Source organism: Maniola jurtina, chromosome 1 (assembly GCF_905333055.1).
Source record: "Maniola jurtina chromosome 1, ilManJurt1.1, whole genome shotgun sequence".
In the NCBI taxonomy this organism is placed as follows: Eukaryota; Metazoa; Arthropoda; class Insecta; order Lepidoptera; family Nymphalidae; genus Maniola; species Maniola jurtina.
In genome coordinates, this window is record NC_060029.1 from 11,507,934 (window position 1) to 11,531,716 (window position 23,783).

The 23,783-nt window shown below is 35.9% G+C and overlaps 3 protein-coding genes across 5 annotated transcripts; 2 read left to right on the top strand and 1 right to left on the bottom strand.

The window, feature by feature from the left end:
- The first annotated feature begins 173 nt into the window (after positions 1-173).
- Positions 174-2,451, top strand: LOC123880114 (cyclin-Y-like protein 1). Of its 2 annotated transcripts, none has more exons than XM_045928085.1 (2): positions 174-315; positions 401-2,451. In XM_045928085.1, the coding sequence occupies exon 2, from the start codon at positions 517-519 to the stop codon at positions 1,525-1,527; it is 1,011 nt and encodes a 336-aa protein (XP_045784041.1). In that variant the 5' UTR covers positions 174-315; positions 401-516; the 3' UTR covers positions 1,528-2,451. The 2 variants fall into 2 exon arrangements, with proteins under 2 accessions (XP_045784041.1, XP_045784123.1); XM_045928167.1 differs by having other exon boundaries at positions 218-288; positions 399-2,451.
- On the bottom strand, positions 2,249-22,018 carry LOC123880243. Of its 2 annotated transcripts, XM_045928361.1 has the most exons (4): positions 21,989-22,018; positions 4,358-4,691; positions 3,685-3,945; positions 2,249-2,896 (listed from the first exon to the last, which is right to left on the bottom strand). In XM_045928361.1, the coding sequence occupies exons 2-4, from the start codon at positions 4,650-4,652 to the stop codon at positions 2,727-2,729; spliced, it is 726 nt and encodes a 241-aa protein (XP_045784317.1). In that variant the 5' UTR covers positions 4,653-4,691; positions 21,989-22,018; the 3' UTR covers positions 2,249-2,726. The 2 variants fall into 2 exon arrangements, with proteins under 2 accessions (XP_045784317.1, XP_045784241.1); XM_045928285.1 differs by lacking the exon at positions 21,989-22,018 and having other exon boundaries at positions 4,358-4,794.
- On the top strand, positions 5,758-13,346 carry LOC123880039. Its single transcript, XM_045927961.1, has 7 exons — positions 5,758-6,202; positions 7,495-7,686; positions 8,188-8,399; positions 8,640-10,338; positions 10,867-10,874; positions 10,998-11,004; positions 13,335-13,346. The coding sequence occupies exons 1-4, from the start codon at positions 6,021-6,023 to the stop codon at positions 9,791-9,793; spliced, it is 1,740 nt and encodes a 579-aa protein (XP_045783917.1). The 5' UTR covers positions 5,758-6,020; the 3' UTR covers positions 9,794-10,338; positions 10,867-10,874; positions 10,998-11,004; positions 13,335-13,346.
- Positions 22,019-23,783: the final 1,765 nt, after the last annotated feature.

Below are 23,783 nucleotides of genomic sequence, written 5' to 3' on the forward strand. Positions count from 1 at the left end.
TTATTTTCGTACCTTTCTCAAAGAGACTTAATTTTTTTACGAATTGTCGGCGGTCGCATATTTCGCGTCCTAACTTTTCATACATTTTCCGGGTCTGGACTCTCGGTCATAGAATTCATCTATGGAAATTCACCACATATAAATCATGGCAACGTTGCTTGGTACGCTGACAATGACGGCAATGACATTTTATAAAAATCAAGTGTCCTTGTAATTGGTCTGTGATCAAATATGTCACATTAAAAATGTATTCTGCTCCGATTTTCTCCTCTAATTTTTAAATATAATAACTGTGATGTGATTAGTAACTTTAAGGTGCGTTAGAATCACATCAATCATTAATTGGTATAAAAAATCAATACCAGCAGAGGTAATAGAATATTAATTTCTTTTGTTACAGGTACTATGGGCATTATAAGTCATGCTAGCAAGTCGGCATTCTATTTAAGTGTCTCAATTCGTGCTTGAAGAAAGATAATGTATTATTATCTATAATTGTACATACAATATTCAACTATGGGCAACCAGAACAGTTGTTGTTGCTACCGGAGCCCATCACCGATCAGGAAAGATATCGTGAAACTTGAAGACTATCTTCCCGAGGGAGAAGTTAGTTCTAACAATATTCAACACATCAGCGAGAGAGAACCTGACGATGGTGACCTTGATCCCTCGCAGGACCCAATTGCAGGTACTATTTTCATGGAAAGGTCTAAAGCATCAATTGAGAATGGTATTACACGAAAGCGTAGTCAACATCAGATAGCTGAAAATAAGTTAAAAAAAAGCAGTTCCTGTTCTACTATATATTTAGATGATAGCACTGTATCCCAGCCTAATTTAAAGAACACAGTCAAATGTGTTGCTTTGGCAATATATTATCACATAAAAAATAGAACTTCAGAACGTAGATTGGATATATTTGATGAAAAATTGCATCCCTTGAGTAAAGAAGGAGTAAGTGATGACTATGATAAGTATAATCCTGAACATAAGCAAATTTACAAATTCGTAAGAACTTTGTTTAATGCTGCACAGTTGACTGCGGAGTGTGCTATTATCACATTGGTGTACTTAGAGAGACTTCTCATTTGTGCTGAGCTTGATATTGCTCCTTCTAACTGGAAAAGAATAGTTTTGGGAGCTATTTTACTGGCAAGTAAAGTCTGGGATGATCAGGCTGTTTGGAATGTTGACTATTGCCAAATATTGAAGGATATCACAGTGGAAGATATGAATGAATTAGAAAGACAGTTTTTAGAAATGCTGCAATTTAATATCAACGTTCCCTCAAGTGTATATGCTAAATATTATTTTGACTTGCGTACTCTTGCTGAAGCTAATGATTTAGCTTTCCCTAGTGAACCTTTGAGCAAAGAAAGAGCACAAAAACTGGAAGCAATGTCGAGAGTAATGGAGGATAAGATATCTGCAGAAGTGGTTAAGAATGGCATTAAAAAATGGTCAAGTTTAGACAATGTCAATTCTGGCACTGGTGTAAGACGTAGTGTGGCCATATTATCTTAATTACTCAAGAATCTTTGGGATCCAGATTTAAATTACAGATACTTCAATATTTATGGACCTTTTGTATTTAAAATATTAACACTAAAGTGTTGGCATTTAATTTGGATTATTGGTGAAGAATATAATATAAGATTATTATTTACAAAGAATGCTTTGTGGAATTGCCAAATATCAAGATACAAAGATGAAATATGTTGTGTATACTGGGTGAAGCGACCGAACTTTTGATAGTATATTGATTGTGCACAAAAACCTGAATTGTTTGGGAGTAATAATAGTCACTCTATACAAAGTTTAGGTCATCATTTTACAATACTGATGATTCTTAAAATGAAAGACTTGCAAAATGAGGTCCAATATTTTTTGTATTATGTATATCCATACTTAGTTGTTTTGCTACTTAATTCTTATACATAAATTATTATGTTTCTTTATACTGTAATTGGCTTCCAGTTTATTTTATTATAATTTTAATCTATCTAGAAGCACTACTAAAATAGTTGCTTCCAAAATTATGATGCTTAGTGTTAGAAATTACTATTAAAATGTGCAAGTGCATTTGACTGAAATAAGATCTTGTGATTGTTGTATGAATGATTTAGTCAATATTTCTATAATTTTTTTAATTGTAACAATTATTGCATTTAGGCTTTGACATAGTTATGTATGAAATTATGCCAAATTATTTTATAATCCAATAATGAAATAGAAAACGATAATGTTATGCTCGAAAAATGATTTTCATGTGAAAGATACAATATTTATTATAATACTTCACTATACAATATTATAGGAATTGATTAAGTTGAACTATTATAAAAGCAATTAACATTTTGTGAATAAGTTATGCAGTCCATACTTTATGTATCATTAACATACCTAATTAAGCAAAATAAACATTTTATATGAGACTTTCAATTGATACTTTTATGTTTTATTTACCTTATGAACCCCTATTTAATATCTGCTTAGATTAAAAATTTATATACATTGAGGCAGGGCAGGATTTCGAACTACAAATAAACTAAGATCTTCATGATGCTCATGTCATTTATAAAATTATTATTATATTCCAATTTTTTACTGCACTACATCTTTATTTAATGACCAGAAAAACATTTCTTGCATTGTTACAAACCACAACTAAAGTCATTGAAATATTTTGTTAATTTATTTTATTATATATTTTTATTGTTTACTTATGCTAATGGTTTAAGATCTTTAAGATAGGAGCTATAATTTTCTAAGATATCTATAACATCACTGCTCTTATTAGCCTTCTCATCAAATTCTGATCCCACAGACCACAGTGTTTCCAAATCATATACTTTGCGAGTTTTTTCTGAGAATATGTGCAGAGCTATATTACCTGAAACAAAAAAGTAAAAGATTGATTATATTAACTACTACAAACATATCAGTATAGTAAAGAGCAAACTGATATGTTTGTAATGATAACTATGAACTATTGAACTGAGTTTAATAATTCTTCCACCATTAGCTACTTTATCTAGAAGTAATAATAATATATTAGGCTATAGTATATAATGTATATAATTATATAGATATATCAAATTTCACAATAGTGAACCTGGGGCTGGGTGGAACAAATAGTAAAAAATATTACTGACCTTATTTATGTGTTTATTTATAATTATTTTTTACTAGTTCACCCAGCTTATTTAGTTACAGCATTGTTTAGTTCTGTTTTCTAGTTTTCTAAAATTTTAGTTTTTGGTGTATAGCTGTTCTAAGCGACACGTCCATTATGTTATTGACTGCATATGTACACACTTTTTTTTGGAGAGTGGCTAGTTTTTTTTTTTCATGGCTTTATTGTAATATTGTATTATTATTGTCATTATCTGTATTGTGTGCTTAATAAACAAAAACAAAAAACAAAACAAAGCTTCACACTGGTGAAATTTATTATATTGTAACTAATATTTTCCTTTTCCCTCAAATGAGTAGCAAACTGAGCATGTTTATGCATACTAAGAATATGTATACAATAGATCAACAGATAGGACTCTGTTTAGTCAATTTTCTACATTTTATTCAAATCCCTAAATGGCTTCATTGTTGATGGTCAAGGGCTAATACGAAATCATTACACTGTGTTTACAAATATGTAGTTTAAAGATTTAGTCAATTTACCTAAATCTAGCGCCATCCATTCATCAGAATCTTTTCCTTCAATTCTAGGTATACGGTCACTTTTATAACATTTTTTTTTATATACTTTTCTTACGAACTCTGCAAGAGCCAAGATATGTCTTTTACTGCGAGCACTGACAATACACATGAACTCCACATAGTTTATATCTTTTGGGACACTTGCTACAAATATGTCTTTAGAATTTTCTCTTTGAAGTAAATCAACCAGTTCTTCTATTTCAAATACACCATTTTTTCCTCCTGAAGCAAAATGAAAATAATTGGAAATGTATAAATTATTGTCATACTTTTGGTAAATTTCTATGTTCTTTCTGTACTTATTGGCCTTCCTGAGTTTCCTTAACTGTGATCTACAACATACACCTGCAGGTATATGATATAAACCTCAAAATCTAAACTTTCTAGACCTAGCTGTATATTGATGTCAGTTAGTCACATACTCCTTTTAAATATAATAATAACTAGCTGATACCCGCAACTTTGTCTGCATGATTTTAAGTCAACAATATACTATATCAGTTCCCAAAATGCATTGACACTACCTCTGTACAAAATTTCATCAAAATATTAAGTAGATGGACTTTTAAAAATTCAAATTGACCTCTTTGAATTTCGGGGACAAAATTTATTTAAGTAAGTACATAGTACTTACTTTCTAAACTTATTCCTTCGAATTCATCACTCACAACAGGATATTTATCCTGTAAGTAAATTTCATCTGCAGTGTTCTCAATAACAGGAGAGTTGGTTTCCGTTATAACCTGGTACTTGTTGGCTACGGCTGGAGAAGTATAGTCATTTGATTTTGAAGAATTTCTTGGGTTATTTAATAACATTCCCCAATGTATATGCCGTTTACTTGAAACGCTGTTGAATTTTCTTGAAAGTTTGTAAACTGTACTTCCCTGTAAGCTGATTGCAGTTTGAACAAATATTTTCTTTAACATTTTTATACTTTAACAAATGTGCAAAACTTAAATATAAAGGCTGTAAAGATGTATTATCATATTATTTACATAACAATAACAATTATTTTTAGGTTAGTTTGTCAAAGACACCATAGATATGTCAAAGTGCGCCAAAGATGAAAATAATGTGAAAATATAATTCAAGTGACATATCAGTTTTGACAGCGTTTCAAAAATATATTAATCCCCGTCCATCGTCTTTATGCGCCCGAGAACTCTGTCATGCTGATTTACAGTGGTTGCGGGTAACTTTAGAAACGTGTCAAACATTGTGAGTTCAATGGAAATAACGGCACAAAGATGATAAAAAATTCAATGCCTACAAATTCTAATTTTTCAAAATAAGATTGAAAGCGTTCTTCGTTTATGGATTACACAAAAGGAATAGAATCATTAGATATTTTATTGATGTCAAAGCAGCACTTAAGAGTTTTTTCACGGTTTGGAGTTATTACGATATCGGTCGGTCATGGCGCGGAGGCTAGCCTTCTAGGCAGGAGATTATTATAGTTAACAATTTAGTGTGTTCGCTAACACAAGTGCACTCTCTATTGCCTCACTCTCGTAAACCATAGTCCGATAGGACGGGGAGATGACCGGAGAAACATCAGGCTAGGGATTTACGTGCTCTCCGAGGCACGGGAGTGCCGGCGATTTTCAGCGGCCACCAACTCTCCGGACTTCTATTGAGAATTTCTGATCCAATGATGATAGTAATAATACGTTTATGAATTAAGGCATATACTTTACAATCTTAAAGATGAAAAGGATGTTCTTGTTTTACCGTATAGGTACCTCATAAGATAATAAATATCCTATGCCTTCTCCAAGATACAAGCTATCCCTCTGTTACATTTCGTCAAGATCGGTTAAATGGATGGCGTGAGCATATAGTCAGGAGCAGAGCAACGCTCTTTCGCCTTTATGATACTAAGTAAAATTAGAAGATTAGTTTGCGAACAAAACTATGGATTCAAGTAGCGGTAAAATTAAATGTAGCATTACATAAAAATCTACAAATTACAATAAAATCATGCCACAGGGCAAGAATTACTATTATCAGTATATCAACAAGTTTATCTAATCAGCTTTTATCAATAGGTGTGGGGCTATTCTGAATAGAACTTGACTCATTTTATTTTGTCTTACAAATAGGTAGTTTTTATACCTTTACTCTTAGGAAAAAAAATGTTAATAAACCGTTATTAGTGAAGTATTTGGCTTTTATGTGATTTAAAGTTAAATGAAGACGTAAAATTTACTAAAGGGCTTAAATGCCTATGGAGTTCGTAACTAACTCTTTATAATGAGCGTGAACGGTTGAGTTTGTTATTGACAAAACAAAACATGGTGGTATGCGATTTGGACAAAGAAGTATCTGGTGAGATTTTAGGATGGAAGCTGCCAGCCTGGCAGGCTTTACTTTTGCACCGAGTGATGCCATCTTGCGGCGGTCTGATCATTTATTTGATCGTTGTTTGTTACGATTTGGCACTCATCTATGAACAATTTCAGAATAAAGACAATGCGTAAGTTTTATTTAGGACTTCGTCTGTGTTGGTGTTAGCTGGCGGGCGTGGTCTGCCTTTATGGAGTGTTTTTTTTTTGTTAAAACTGACTGGAAAGCGCTCTAAGGGGGTGCCGTGCGTTGGCGTGTCGGCGAGCGTCGGCACAGACGGGGTCCATACTTGTATAGTTTCCATAACTTGTTACAAATAACTACAAACTTGACATTGGCTAATCTTTGTAAAGCCAGACGAGAGAGAAAAAAAAAGTTTTATCTACTAATAAACTACTAACTACTATCAATTAGGTAGTAGCTGTATATGGTCTATACGTATAATTTATGGCTGTATATAATCGTTAAGCCCTCAGAAGGCGCCTTAGCCCTCCCAACCGTGCTTACTTATAAAAATTAAGCAGTAGCTGTCTCAGGTACTTCGGTCTGTCATGCGTTGCAACTTGCACCTATAATTATTTACTAGCTGACGCCCGCAACTTCGTCTGCGTGGATTTAGTTTTTTCGAAATCCCGTGGAAACTCTTTGGTTTTCCGGGATAAAAAGTAGCCTATGTGCTAATCCAGAATATTATCTATCTCCACACACACACACACACACAAATACAAACTTTCGCCTTTATAATATTAGTGTGATTAACGTGATTGCGTTACGCTACGTTGATGCTACTACTTTAGAAACGATACGCAAGTTCCAACAACAATTGACGGACGGATGGATGGACGGATGGATGGATAGCGGATAGTAATAGGGTCTTTTTGGCACCCTTGGGGTATGGAACCCTAAAAACATCAATTGTAGGCCTCCGCCGCCCCTAAAATCTGCCGCCCTAGGCCGACGCTACTAAGCCTATTGGTAAATCCGTCACTGATTCAGGTGGTGAAAACAATACTGAATACTTAGAATCTTACTAACTATAGATTATTCCGGCTATTCTCACGTATTTAGTCGATGTGACGTGTAAATACGTGAGTTTAGCCGGAATCCATACTTCCATACCAATATCATAAATGAGAAAGTGTAACTGTCTATCTGTCTGTTAGCGTTTCACGGCCCAACGGTTTAACCGATTTTGATGAAATTTGGTACAGAGTTAGCTTACATCCCTGGAAAGGACTTAGGCTTTTTATCCCGGAAAAACTAAGAGTTTCCACAGGATTTTTGATAAAGGAACCTAAATTCACGCGGACGAAGTCGCGGGCAACATCTACTTAGTAATCTATAAGTAGGTACTTAAATAATGAAAATCACTCACGATAGTTTAAAAGCCAAAACTTACTAACTGTCGAAAATTTCCACCAGGCTTGCAATATTCTGCTTGATACTAATGGTACTGCCCGCACTGCTGTCGTTGATGTTCACCCTGGCCTCGCCGCCGCCAGGCTTGCAGACAGACCTATCTGCTTTCAACGTGAACATACAAAAGAATGATGTTATATGGATCGCCCAAGAATTTTTCAGTGCTCTCTTTTTTCCTATTGCTGCGATTGGAAGGTGAGACCTATAAATAATTAATTACTTATGCCTAATAGTTCGTAGATCTACTGTACCTACTATCTACCTAATGAGTTGTGACTTGTGACTTGTAGTCTATATGGGTCAGTTTGTACACTTGGATTCCTGGTTATTACGGTTCTTTCAAATTTTGTTCCAGTCTGAAACTTTCAAATAAATTATATTTATCATCATAATGTCATTGATCATCATTGCCGAACAGAAGAACATTAATCAGCATTAATGTTCCTTAGTTCGTCAACGATCTCTATGCAATGCTGCTGGGCAAATGCGTCTTATAGCCTTATCTTATATTCGTAGGGTACGTAAGGGTTATGGGGACAACGGTTATGGAGAAAACTTTTCCACCGTTTCCTAGCGATGTTTTCCTTCACTGTACTAATGCTCGACTAGAATTTGAACCTGAGACCCTTTACAAAAATTTGAGTATCCGTTTTAACCAGGTTTTAGTAAAGGAAATATTATAATTATTTTTTATAGATATTGCTACTTGATATTCTGGTGGGTCGAGGCGGTGTGTGCCTCGCGCGCGCAGGACGAGACACGGACGCGAGAGGCGATCAGCCGAGCCCGAGCGCCTTCCTCAATGGAGCTCTATTTGTTCCTGCAGGCCTTCATACATTGCGCGCCTCACGCTGTTATCAATATCCTAGACATGTTGGCACGTTATGCGAATCCGGACTTTGATAAGCGTATGTATGATGTAAACAACGCATGCTCTTTGTTTTATTACAGCTGATGTTCAAAAAGTGATTAAGGTTAAGCATAGACAGACGTATGACTAAGTAGGTACCTACTAAAGTAGGAACTGATAAATTGAGATTATGTATTCATATTATTATAGGGCTATAGAAGCCTCGGCTAAGCCTTGGCCTGATCGAGCCAAGTACATACCCTATTACCTACTAGAATTTTTAATTTTTACATTTCAGTTAATTTGCAAGCGATCAGCCTCATTGCATCTTGTCTTCGAATGGCAAGTACTGCTACTATGTATCGAAGATTTGAAAGAGAAAAGTTGTGTGGCCGGAAATATCCATGGGGAAATAAAGTAGAAAACCAAGATAGAAATATTGACGAAGAAAATGATGGACAAACAAACAACAATGATCAAAGCAGGGCTAGTTACGAGCCAATAATAAAAGGACAGTCGTTTACTTCGCAAAAGACACTAGATAACCGAGAACAAGCCAACAGTGATTTAATACAATTTTCCCCGCGTAGTTCGGAAATCCAAGAACCGTTTTACGATGATTACATAGATTCGGATTCAGATCTGAGTTTGGATGACTTACCTCCGGAAGCTCGAAACGAGAACTATGACAGCGACGATGAATACGTTCGTCCTATATCCATTATAGATCGAGTAGCGCCGCGGAGGCGTGATACACAATACACAATTGAAACCGTGGATGTCCCGCCGCCGCCGGCAGTACCGGCGCCGCGACCCGGCTCGTTCGCCGTGTGGGCGGAGAAATTAGTCGAAAATGCGGAATCGATACCCACCTGGCTGTCCGCACCACCGAGGAGAAAGCACTGGGAAGTAATTCAGGACGAGCCTGACATTCCGCGTAGAGTTCCGCGGTCTTATTTGCGCGGTCTTCTGCCTCAAGATGCTACGGGCGCACTTGTTAACTTTTTAGGGTGGTACTCATTTTTCGTAGCGCGATTGATATCTATAGCTGCGTTTATAAGTTTCTTTCCTTTCTTAGCTATTCTTATTTTAATGAGTCACTATCAGGTGATGTTACTGTTTTTAATAGTGCCGCAAGCCAGTACTGTGAAGAGAGCGTTCTACGTGTTTCTCGCGTTCATATACTTGTTCTGCCTTATGGAGTTTAAGATTCGTTTCCGCCACGTCCGCGTGTGGCATGTGTTTTGGATCATAGTATGCACTGTTGAGATCGTTATATTCATCTCGCTATGGGCAACTATCGACAACAATCTTCACAGTTGGTGGAAAGGATTCATAGTAATAGTGACAATCGGCAGTATGATGTTAAGTTACATGCTATTTCTTGTATATTTTTTGTTATTACAACCGAGAGAGACCGTGGTGCATTTGAACAGAGTTGTTAAAAAATGATAAATATTAATGACAGTACAAACATTCACCTAACTATAAATCTTATGTATCGACTAAGTTGAAGTTTTTAGGCGACCGTTGGTGTGCCGTAGCGTTGGTTCATGTTTCAGATAGAACGACGGTTGAAAGATCTATTTATTGTTTTTCCTAACAGAAAAACCATAAAAGCATTGCGTATGGTTCGTGTTTACGCCTAGAACATTAGTCCCGTATTTATTGTTGTACACTATTCTTCTGCCGTCCACGCTTGGTCCAAGCTGACATTCCGAGGTGCGTGGCGTAATACACTTATAGCAATAAACAATAATGCTTTGTGTTACTCACTTCAAAGAAAATACTTCGCTTCACGGCTGTGATTGAAGTCTTCCTTTTCGGCAGCTGTACAATTTTTAACCATTTCCCCTTTGTGTTGTTATTTATTTGATAGCAACTGCCTTCGATCTTGTACAATTGGGATCGAGATTGAAAGAAGACGCGTGCAGCGTTTCAAAGGCTTAAATTAAAAATGTTTTGTTTATAAAATAAAGATTTAGATGGATAGGTAGGTACTTCTAAAAAAATTGTAAATATTTTTTATGATTCGAACTATCTATTACCGTCTCTGATCTAAAAAATTTAACAAGTGTAAATTAAAAATTTTCAACACCCCCGACAAATCATTTTCAAATAAATAATTATGTATATCTAGGCAACGTCCATCTTGACAGCTTGACATTTGTCAATTGACACTTGAATATTATGAACCTAAGGGTTATCTAACCTTCTTTTCTACAAGAAAACTAGAAAATAGCTGATAACTTTTAAACGGCTGAACCAATTTTTTTTGGATTATAGCTAAGAACACTCTCGATCAAGCCACCTTTCAAACAAAAAAAAGTAAATTAAAATCGGTTCATTCGTTTAGGCGCTACGATGCCACAGACAGATACACAGATACACAGATACACAGATACACAGATACACAGACACACAGATACACACGTCAAACTTATAACACCCCTCTTTTTGGGTCGGGGGTTAAAAACTCAGATCGCGAATCTTACTGAATACCTAGGTAGGTACAAGCAAGTTAGTAGGTACCGTATTTTTTAACTAAGATTTAGGTATGGTAATCTGTCTTCTTGTTTAAATACGTTTTTACTAGCTGTTCTTATTATTTGTTACAAATATTTAACTGATAACTTTCAGTTAGAACTTCTTTTAGTACTTAAGTAAAACGTATTTTGACTGAAAAAGGGTTTTAACTGTAACATTTATTTAAATAGCATAAGTTTAATTTTAATATGAAATCTGTTAAAATTAATAAAGTTCTCAGTCTGTGATATTCAAATAACTGCCTTTTCTTAAGTTATGTATATTTGTTTATCTGGCAACGTGCGTGCTGGACTCCTAAACGGCCACCCTGATTTAAGATTTTTGATGGATAGATTTTTGCAAGGAGTATTTAACCTGCTTTTTACAATGTAAGTAATTTTTACCAGGAAAAATATTTTGTTTCCACGGGAAAATAAATATTCTTCGGTGAACTACGAAACGATAGTGGCGGTACACAGCTAGTATCTATTGGATAAATATTTTAGTGTCAGATGGATTATCCATATGATGAGCCTTTTATCAAATCAAAATACAGATCGTCATTCATTCATGATAAATGCGAATCATATTTTTTAGTCGAATTATTATTTTGTTGGATGGCTTAGATCGAGTAGTCATCATTTATTTTTAGAATGGGTTAGCCAGATTAATCAATCCATACTAAGAATATTATAAATGCGAAAGTGTGTGTGTCTGTCTGTCTGCTAGCTTTTAACGGACCATCAGTTTAACCGATTTTGATGAAAGGTATAGAGTTAACTCACATCTCGCGGAAGGACATAGGCAACTTTTTTCCCGGAAAATCAAAAGGTTCCAGCGGGATTCTCAAATTTTTATATAAATCGGTTTAGCGGACGGGCCGTTTTACCGATTTTTATAAAAATTTGTACAGAGGTAGCGTGCATGCCGGAATTTGCCAATAGCCACATAGTCAACTTTTTATGTGTGTGGAAGTATCTACAAGAGACGGTCTGTGTCCAGTAAGTAGTGGACGTTTATAATTGGTTGACGATGTCGACGACCTCTTCTGGTTTCTACGCGGTATCCTACCAGGACGTTGAATGGGTTAGCACTTGGCTTGTAGCTGGTTAGCAGGCAGACAGTACTGATGAGGACAAAAGTATCTTAATCTCCTATTATATATCCTACCTGTAAATATAAATGTAAATGTAAATGTATTTCCTCATTTTAAGATAATTTATAAAGTTCACTGCTAATCAGCAGACCTCAGCACTCGTATTCGAATGTGGGACCTAGCAAGGCGAGTTTTTGCAGCAGAACGAGAGGTCCTCAATTTTTTTTTGTATCAAGCCTACCTAACAACTGTTATTTGTGAATAATGCCATGGATAATTTCCTTAATAACGTTCATATTACGATCTTTAATACACTGTTGCAAATATAATTTCATGGAAATTTCTGCAGTAATGTTCTTAAGTATCATGTATACGCGCGGGGCGAGTGAGCTTGAGCTGCGGTGCACTTTGATGATTATTTTTTGCTAATTCACCGTGCCCTGTCGATGGAAGTCCGGAGATGAGTGTAGTAATTGCAGTCAGGCGGGGGGACGGCATTATGCCAGGACTTACATACCTACTTATTATAAGTACATGCCCGTGGTCTTATCTGAGAATTTGGAAATACCGGAGGGAATAAGACTCACCATCATCATCATCAAGTCGTTGCCGGTTCACTACAGAGCACGGGGCTCTTCTTAGAATGAGAAGGGTTAAGCCTCGCCGCTGGCCGAGTGCAGATTACTAGACTTCACACGCCTTTGAATATATTATGGAGAACTTTAAGGCGTGCAGGTTCCTCACGATGTTTTCCTTAACTGTTCATGATGTTCCTGCCAGTGAAGTTTAACTGCTTGAAGAAAAATGCATAAGTTACGAGGCTTATTTTCATACTCGAGTAGGAATTACACATCAAGTTTGTAGGTCTAGGCAGGTACACCAACTATTTCCCATTGAAATTCAAAGCCATCTTTGCTGGACAGCGATTACCTACTATATCATTTGCCGTCTATCGCCTGTCTAAAGATACATTATGATCTCGCTGGCGATTGAAACTAATCGGCCACAAATCGTTGCAGCCCTAAGTAGTTAGATACAATGCAGAAAGTAAGGAAGGGCATAAATAAACGCTAGCTGTCGGCGCGGCGGAGGCTGCGCAAGGCCCTCGCCCGTCGGACGCTGCAATCCGACACTTCTTGTACTCAATCTTCTATACTAATTTGCAGACTTCGGTGTAGGGTTGCGTTTCAGTATTATTTTTATTATTTAGACAAGTGCGGTTAGCTTAAATCAGGTTAATGAATGTGTGATATTGATTACATCTGGATGCGCCCTAAGCCTAAGCACGCCCTCTTGGAAGATGAATTCTAATATTTCTTTATTTAAAATTTAAATTACTTACCTGATTATATAAGGGTATTGAGTAGGTAGATACCTACCTACCATAGAAACAAACTTCATACCACCTGAATGGTAGGTGCCTCGCGCCTCTACCTCTTACTTTTAAGCAATTAAATGTCATTTGCTTTAGCGGTAAAGAAAATCATAGTGAAGGAACCTGCATGCCTGAGAGTGCCAGAGAGTTCTCCATAACTATTCTAACATTGTTCTCAACTCTCGAAGGTACCTTGTGTAAAGTCTGACAATTTGTACTTGGACAGCGTGACAGACTATGTATGTCCTAAACCGTTCTCAGTCTGAAAGGACCCGTACCAACTCAGTAGAGTAACAGAGGGCCAGAGATGACAAATATATGAGCTTGAGAGAGTAGGTGTAAGTTTCCTTCACTGACTACAGCTATCGCACCACAAAATCTCATACTACCCACGCCTAAAGTTTTGGTGGTAAGTCGGTAAGAGTTAGCAATTTCTTCTGTCGTTAGCCCTGACCTGCAGGGTTATGCTGTATCTCAGTGGCACACTAATTTCGTGAAAATTTCTAATAATTAAATGTCAAACTCAAATTTTCTATTCGCTAACGTCAGTTTTTAACCAAGATGACGTCATAGACAATGACTCTCGATCATAGCCATTAATGGGATGGAATAGAAACCGGAAATGCTTTTTCACGTATGTTTTCGTATCGATAGTTTTTAAAACTCTATTCACTAAGCAAAAATGACAGTTTGTAGTTAGAAACTTTATTAGGTGGCTACGATCGTTTTAACAACTAGTCGGGACCAGTGTTTTGCGACTCGCCACTATAATCCGTCCGTTTTACAGAGGTAATAATTTTTTAGCAATCTCAACGAATGTAGGGATGTTTTAATTTCGAAGGATTTTTATTAATTACAAATCGGCTGAATTCCGCTCGGTTTTTTCAGAAAAATATATTATAATAAAAAATTGATACCTAGTACCTAGGTACTTACCTATTAGTTGTAAAAAGGTAAGTAATATAAAGTAAGGTTGGTTGGTCGGAGTTAAATTATTGTTATTTTGTAAGCAAGTAGGTACTATATTTTGTGAATATGTTAATGTTGTAGATAATAATTAAAAAAAAATATGGCTCGTGCCGTATTGATGGGGCATGCTGAAGAGCAGCGCCAACAAAAGGCGCTACGGGTCCACAGGCGCAGGCTGCGCGATATGTATAACCCAATGGAGGTGCCAGAAACAGAGTTCATTGCGAACTTTCGTTTGAGCAAGGCTGGCTACCAGCAGGTGTTAGAGGAACTCGGGCCTCACCTCCAAGCCGCTCGACGAAGGACAGCTGTTCGCATTGAACTAAAGATAAGTCTCATGTAGGTACTAAAGTACCTATTTTCTATCTTTGTACCTATTCTACTCCCTTTACAACCTCTCGCACTGCCAAGGGTCACTGGTAGAGATCTCTTATAGAGTGCTTCCCTGTCCACTTTTACTTTCTTTGTCTCTTAATTGTTACAACTTTCTGGTACAAAATAAAATAACAAATAAAAATAAAATTCTGATATTTATATTGAGGAAGAAAATATTGAGATTAATTTAACACAAAAATTGGATTTTATATTTATTGCAGATCCTAGCAGCTCTGCATTTTTATGCCACGGGTACATATCAGCGCCCAATGGGGACATCTATCTTCAATACGATGTCCCAACCATGTTTTAGCCGATGTCTACGTGAGGTAACCGATGCACTCAATGCTCGGGAAGTACTCACTAAGTACATAAAGTTTCAAGGAGTCGACTTGATATATTTATAATTTGGAAATCATTCACGATAGTTGAAACGCTGAAAATATCCATTATATTATGGCACACTATGTAACTATATAGTTGTCATTATATATTAACATAGCTAGAAGCTTTTTTCAGGTATAGAGACGTCGATTATTTCAGGGATGAAGAGCAGAGTAACCAACAAAGTTCAACAAGTGGTGAAGCTGAAGTGGTAATGCTTTAATTCTCAGTGTCTCTACGTGATCAAATCAGAAACAAGGAGATCTGTTGAAGAAGCAGAGTAGAAAAATGGAAGATGAAACAAATTCTGCCATAGAAGACAGTAGAAATTAATAATTCTTAACTGTAAATGATGTCTACTATTTAAATTCATTATATGGTACATAATATACCGAAAGGAGATTGGCTAAGTTGAAACCAGCTATTTTAAAAACCATACAGATTCACAAATCATTTAACTTTTATAAATTTTTTCAAAGTATTTTTCTGAGTAAACACCATATTTTTAGAAGTTGGAAATCTATAGAACAACATAAACAAACTTGATAAGATATGTAGGTAGGTACTTCTTTTACATTAAAATAGTAATTAAATAAACCAAATAAACTCTAACTTAACAATAAAAGGAACTTTGTTTTCATTACAAATATTCCTGTAATAATACCTAGTAAGAATAGCCTTGTTCTGGCTCGCAAGTAAAGAGGCGGAACTCCACAACGGGCCGCGTTGTGCGCGCCCGGCGATAAATCGAATTTCGCCGAGGACAGCCCGTTGTTTGTCGTCGAGATGAACGTGTGCGATACTTCGCTGATATAATACAGTGCCTATAGTCCGCGACAGGTTGAGATGGCAATCGGTGTATGAAGAGGTGTATGAGGGGAGGCGCCCCGCACACAATTGAATCTAAAGAGTTCCCATTAGGTAGTAATTTAGTAGGTAGTAAGAAAAAATAGAGTAGGTAAGTAAGTAGATAGGTCCTACCTGACCTACTAAGACACGTTTCTGTCTCTACAGTCTACATGTATCTACACTACCTACTTATTGAGCTTCTAAAAGTATTTAGGCTTGAACTTTCCTATCTACGTTTATTTCCCCTTACAATCCTACCCTAATAAATAAATATAGAAATATACAATAAACTCAGTTGCTTCTAAATTTATCATCAAATAATTTGATAGAACCTCGCAATCTGTTACAACCATGTACCTGTAGACCTAACAATAGTTTATATTGCCTTTAGCTAACTCAAAGCCTGTTAAACGTTTGCAATAAATCCGCCCATTATACAAATCCGACCAATTGTAAATTTTAACATCTAATACGAATGAACGTGAAGATTTAACGTGTCAGTCTGTAATTTTGAAATAACTGCCTTTTATTTTGTGTTCTTGTCTGTCTTTGTGGTTATCTTTGAATCCAAACTTGCACTGAATCGAATTTGACGAGACTTTACTTGCAAACTTAATATAAAGTTATGCCTTCTATGAGAAAAGAAGACAACAGTACCTACCTAGTCACACACGGTTACAAAATCTGTTAGAAAAAATAGTAATTTTGTTTATAACAGAATAAAAAAACAATATTCATAGTGCATTGCATTGTAAGGCACTGGCCTGGCCCCTAGATACGGGCTGTCCTAGTTTAGGGGTCAGGATTCCACGAAACTCGCACGTACCTAAAGGTAAATTTTAATTTTCAATGTGAAACTTATGTTTATTCCTATAATTTTGAAGTATATTATGTAAATCACCTTTACAAATACGAGCAGGTAGGTACACGTCCAATCACTCAAAAATATCTGCTCAACCAGAGCAGATTTTCACGGACCACTTTTCATCGGCCTACCTCTTCTATAATTAACTTACCTCTTCTATAATTAACTATCGGCAAAGCAGGAAGTAGAGGACTTTATGAGGATCTAGAGGATTATCATATCCTGTGAAAACAAAGCGACCCTATGGGATTTTTGAAAATCCGATATCCACGTCGCCGAAGTCACGGACAAAAGCTAGTGCTAAACACTAATACAAATACATTACCAATACATAACTGGACATTAGATACTACCTACCTCTCGTAATGCGTTGTGTAAAATCTCCATGATAATACAAGATTATGCTTATACTTACCTTGCCCTACCTCCTTACTCAATAATTTATTCAATTACAAATGTTCGAATTATGTATACCTACCTAGGTATATTATATTTGCGGGAAAGGTTTTGTGAATTTGCTTTGTCAAGCATAGGAAATAATAAGTGCTATATCGGAAACCCCTTTCGTAACAAGAAAAAGGAAGCACAAAGAAATGACACAACTTGACAAAAATCAGTAAAATTTTATTCAGGCTATTTTCCCGAGGCTCGAGGGCCTGAAGCTCGAACTGTTATACACATCCCTTTGCCAATGAATTAACTATTTAGGTACTGCTTTATTTTTAAGAAGCAATAAAGATAACGGGAGATATGTTTACACGCACAAAGTTCAAGAATGTTAATCAATAAACATCAACTGGTCACGTACGGGACAATGCCTGGTGATAAGGGTATCGCCGAGCCGCGAGCGTCTTCGCTGCCAGAGTGCATGCATTTCTCCGCAGCGCAAGCACCGCCGATAACTTAATGACTTTCCACATTGACTCATACACGTCTCCATCTCGTGTATATCTGTGTACACAAACAAATAAACAAACAATTTAAGTTCTATGAACTGTACAAGGCGATACTAAATTTATGTCACGAGTTATCTAGAATGAATTTTGTAATGGCATACGTTTTCCGTTCCTCCGCTTGCACGATATATGTTGACGCTAGTTACCTTCTCTCTTTGTTATTGTTATATTGTTTAAATCAATTATAGCTTTATTATAATTTGAAAAGCGGTGATGGCTTAGTGGTTAAGACATCGGCCTTCTATAATTCAGAGGCCTGGGGTTCTATCTCGGGCACGTACCTACCTCTAACTTTTCGGTAAGCAATTAGATATCACTTGCTTCAACGGTGAAGGAAAACAGCACCAGCAAAACTGCATGTCTGAGAATATTCCATAATATTTTCAAAGTTATGTGAAGTCTCCAATCCGCAGTTGTCCAACGTGGCGGACTTTAGCCAAACCCTTCTTTATTCTGAGAGGAGACCCATAGATAATATAGGAGACCCGTGCTCAGTAGTTAGCTGGTGATGAATTGATGATGACAGTACCCATTTACTTCAAACTTGCAGGTTAGATTTGGGTGAGATTAGCACAACAGTGAAAGTAATGTCATGCACATGAGTACGTCTATATCCAACCACAGAGTCTAAGCTATGGTCCAATGCAACGCTAATAAAGAATAAGAAGAGAATTGTTGATTCTACAACTCGTTCGGTGTTTTTACACTAGTATTCCGACATTCAGGAACTGCACTCCAATGATAATGAGTGGGAGATAATTTACAACATGCAAGTACCTACTAACTCTGCGGACGTCATTGAAGTCGCCGTGTGTGGTCAAGTCAACGATTGATTTATAATCACAGTAACGTTGTCCCTAGAATGAATTGGCAAATCTCTCCACGTCAACACTTGCGTCATAGTGCCAAAAAGAAGTATACAATACCTACAATAAATGTGCCCTAAAATATGGTTAATAGCTTTTTAGGGTGATTCAAAACTCTAATTTAAAGCAAAGTAACAAATACCTACATAATGCGAATTGCGCTTGTCACAATTATTAAGCTCTAAACTTAAAACTTCTGTTCTCTAATGCTGTATCACCAACGATAATTTCATATTATTAACTTAGCCCATAATATTATTATAAATGTTAGATTGTTTGATAAATGGCCCTAAAGCAAGAGGTTGGCACTTTGAGTAAGGCCTGTCACAATTTAATCGACGGGCAATATTTTAAATCAAGGACTACTGTCAGTGTGAGACATTAATGACTTTCCTCCATCGGACTAAAAATGGAATTGGATTTAAAGTTGACTGCGACGCGGACGGCACTAAAGAGGCTTGGAGTAGCAGAGCCACTGGATGTTTTTTGATAAAATAATATCTAGCTTATGTAGGTGTAAGCGGTTATCGATCATCATCATTGCCGGCCCACTACTTAGCATAGGTCTCCTTTCAGAATAAGAAAGGTTTAGGCCATAGTCAGCCACGCTGGCCCAGTACGGATTGGCAGATTTCATACATCTTTTAGAACATTATGGAGAACTCTTATAGAAACCTGCCTAAGGTTTCCTGACGATGTTTTCGTTCACTGTTTAAACAAGTAATGTTTAATTGCTTAAAATGCACATTCTATCTCCGAAAGTTAGAGGTGTGTGCCCGGGATAGTACTTTCGACCCCACGAACATCTTTATTAAGTAAATTATTATTAACAGGGCTCTCTCCGTCACTCGTTTCATACAATCGTAGTTCCAATTTCATTTGAATACTAAGCAACCAAAGTCCATGAAATTTTGCAGACGTATTCTAGAAACTAATATCTGTGTCTGTGGTGTTTTAGATTTTTCTAAAAATATGTAGTTTTAAAATTACAGGGGCTCAAAGATTTGTATGAAAACTTTTAAGACCGCGTAACTTTGAAACCGAATATTTTAACAGAAATCTGGAAAACCACAGACATAGATATTAGTTTCTAGAATATGTCTGCAAAATTTCATGGACTTTGGTTGCTTAATATTCAAGCAAATCAACATCAACAATATAGGACATGTGTCAATTTAATTGGTTGAAATCATAATAGGTACATAAGCAGTGAGGGTAGGTAGCTCCAGAAAATATTCATATTTCATATCAGGGGAAAAAAATATTGGTGAGCTACTGAATACATAATGATAAATAACAATATTCGTTCTGTCTTGGCTAAATCCTGCATTAATTTACAAGAATCATTTGACCCAATTTGTTAACAGTGTGGCCTTGTCCGCGAAACTGATAGATGTTTCTAATTAGTGCACATAATCATTCCCATGTTAGAGAGACATCGGCACGTCGCTTCGCAATTTTTTGCTCTGTTTTCCTCTCAATAACCTCTTCTCCAAAGGTTACGTAGCGTGGTATACAGCGTTTCATCTATCCAGTATCAAACCATCAATCGGCATGTTTTCACGTCTCTAGAAGCACATTGTTCTGCCGTGATCCACCTTCCTATGACCATCACATCGCGTCGATCGGTCCATCGCTCAGGCTAAGTGGTCGTCCCACATTACTTTTAGGTACCTACATGTTCATTTCACAGAAATCTCAAGGGAAGATCGATATCCATAATAATTATAACTTTCTGTTACGATTAATAGAGACATTAATTATTTTTAATTGCAGCTCACAGCTAATAACAGCGTACAGACTACAGAGTAGGTAACTGGCCCCATAGCTTATGCCACTTTGAAAATATTCCTTTCCCTTCATGATTTGGTTCATCGTTGAAAATGATGAAACCAAAACATGACGATGCTCGCGACTTCGTCCGCCTGACTAGTTTCTTTAAAATCGCTAAAACTAAAAGTAGTCCGTCTCCACGGCGCACGCAAACTATCTCTCTGTAAGAAATTTCGTCAAAATTGAGGGAAGTAAGATAGACAAACAAATAAACACTTTCGCATCCATAATATTAAGTAGGTATGGATATTATCTAATATTTTTCTCATAGTAGGTATTTAGACAGATCTGTTTAATGTATAATGTTTATTTAACTGAATATCAGAAACAGTTTAGTAGTTTTAATGACAATGATTTAGTAGGTGCCTAGGTTTTTATAGAGAACTTGTGTGCGCTCGTCGGCCCTATTCCAAGCCACGACCCCGATTAGAATATTCAGTGAAGACAATAATCACGCGTTCACTAAGATAAGTCGGACGCATTGAAAGTCACAGCCTCGAAACAAGGTTTCTTGTTCCAGTTCGATCATTGGTAAGAAAGCCACTATTGTGGGGTGTACAAAGGATGACTAGTGAGAACTAGCAATGGGCATTATTGCTAATTTTGAATCATTTTCATTCGGTGAAATTATTATTTTTCTTCACAGTGATTTTTCTCGGAGAGTAATTTTTCAATTTTCCCACTTCTCTTGCTAATATATTAATTTAACTAGGAATCATGATCAAAATCAATAGCGCTGAATTTCGCAGGTTGGTTTTCATGGTAAGTGAATTTCTGCACCTATGATTGTAAGTGCGAAAATTCGTTTTTCATGAAACGTAGCAAACGATTATTTGCAGATATTTTTCTCTTTTTAACACACCGTGACGCGCTGTAAAGCGCAGGTATTCTCGCTCGCGAGCTCTTTAGCTCGGATTTTCACGTGATTTTTCACACGCTGTCTGTGAAATGGTCCATCTCTCGTGAGAACAATACTAACACACCGTGACACCAGCCTACAGGCAGAGTGAACTACAGGCGTGCGCACGTGACGGGAACGACCTACATTGTCACTTCGACATCGTTTATCTATTCAAACTGCGGATGCCTCGGAATCTAATTAACATTACTTACCGTCTAGATGCAGTGCGTTACTCGATAATTTCCCTTGAACATTCCTGTGAAAAATACTTCATTTAATTGAAGGAATCAACAATGATGGAAGACGTAGAGCCGCTACGACAAGCAGTACTAGATACTAATAATGATCCTCGGCTGCAGTTAAAGTTGAAAAAAAAGTTGAAAATATTATTATACCTGTGTTTTTCTATTTTCTTGGATTCACTTCGTAGACTTGCTGATTCAGATCGGGTAGCTATGCAAGAGGGAATAATAAAGAAGTTAAATAAATAGCATCCCTTATTTGCTTCACTATGTTGATGTTGTTACGATATCGATACATTATGTTAAAAAAAAAAAAAACCAGAATTAGTCTAGCCATTCAAAGGGGGAACGCTGCCAGTATCTTCGGAACCTTGCTTATAGGAACTTCTTTTAATAATTTATTTTAGTTATTATATTATATTTTTTAAGGTTTTTAGTTTTAGGTTCATTGTTTTAATAATTTAGATTTTAGATGTCAAAAATACTTAAAGATTCAATTGACTCCATGATCTATTATTTAATAACTAGGCATCTAGGAAGACCTTCCTAGATGCCTAGTTATTAAATAACAGATATTATTAAATAATTTATAATAGGTAGGTGGATAGATACCTGTATCTATCCACCTACCTATTATAAATTATACTTACTACCCATAAAATATGTTTAATGTTAATCATCTAATTGAGTGGAAACACATTAAAAGCTTTATTCCGACACAAATAACAATAATAATTAGTTTGATGTTTGATGGATAGACGAATTTATCAAAGGTTTCTATAAAATAAACTATGCCTTTTACCTAGGTATAATTGAAATACATATAATATGTAGTTAATCAAAATGATGCCCCTTTTTAGTAGATATACTCGACTCAACTCAACTTATCATAGTACTTGTAAATAACCTATTGCATTGATTTGATGAAGTAACTAATATAATTATTATCTTAAATCTTAAATATTGGTTTGGTAGGTAGGTAAATGAATTTAATTCCGAGGAAAAACATATAATTGCTAAGTTTAGCAATTAAATTAAGGACTAGGCTTACTATGATTCATCTGTCGCTTATGAGTGTTGAACCGGCATGAGCTATTCTTAAGCCATTTTGCCCCCCTATATTTTATTAAACACTGCATTTATGTAAAACATGTATATACTACTTTGTAGAATATTTCCTGTTTTATTAAATTGACAGACAACATTTTGCAATTTATTCATAGTTTATCTTTTATTGCCTAAAATACTAAAAGACTTTTACTGAATTTTGGATTTCGTGTCATCTTTGACGTTCACTACATCAAAAGTTACTTGGTCGATTCTCACAAAGAGATATATTTACCAAAGAAAAGGTCCTGAACTAATAAGATGACAGAACCAAATCTTTCGTTTGGCATTTTTTACATTATAAAAATTCAAACAAAAAAGTCATAATTTCATAAAACTACAGACACATAAAACTGTCATTTTGGTGGGTTATTTTTCTTCATTTATAAATAAAACTAAGTACTCATTAAAGAAGAACATATTTGCAATATAAACAGAAAAAAAAATTTAAATTTAATTAATATTTGTTTCCAAAAAATAATCTTGAAACACACTACAAAACCGTGCAACAAGCAATAGTAAATTGAACTAGGAAATTAGTATCGGCCGAGGCCTCTCCGAGAACGGACGTAACGCTTGTTTGCTTAGCAATTGTTATCGGATTATTTACGATTTACCTGAAATTGTAGTGCGACTATCACTTCTCAATACTAGGTATTTTTAATACTCGCTATTTTTTCTTAAAGATAGATTAAAACTTTTTGTATATTTTTAAATTCTGTTTATATAATGCTGTAAGGAATTGCATTCCTAAATCCTGGTGATCCCTCGGGATTTTTAAAGGATCATCCGTTTAGATGTTTTTTACGTGGTACAGAAATGCGTTGCATCCCGTGGACGGGCTATTACGGATAGGCTACTTTTGTCCTGGAAAATCAAAAGTTCCCACGGGATTTTTAGAAACCTAAATCCACGCGGGTGAAGCTGCGGGCATCAGCTAGTTAATAAATAAGTATTGCCTCGAGCAAATAGCTGCATTGGTATCTATTGTTCCCTGTCATTGAAAGGGAACAATTTAATTTTCAAAATTTGAAAAAAATTGTAAAACGCGATTTCGGTAGAGAATAGATCAAGCCTATCAGAGCAGTGGCATTGATC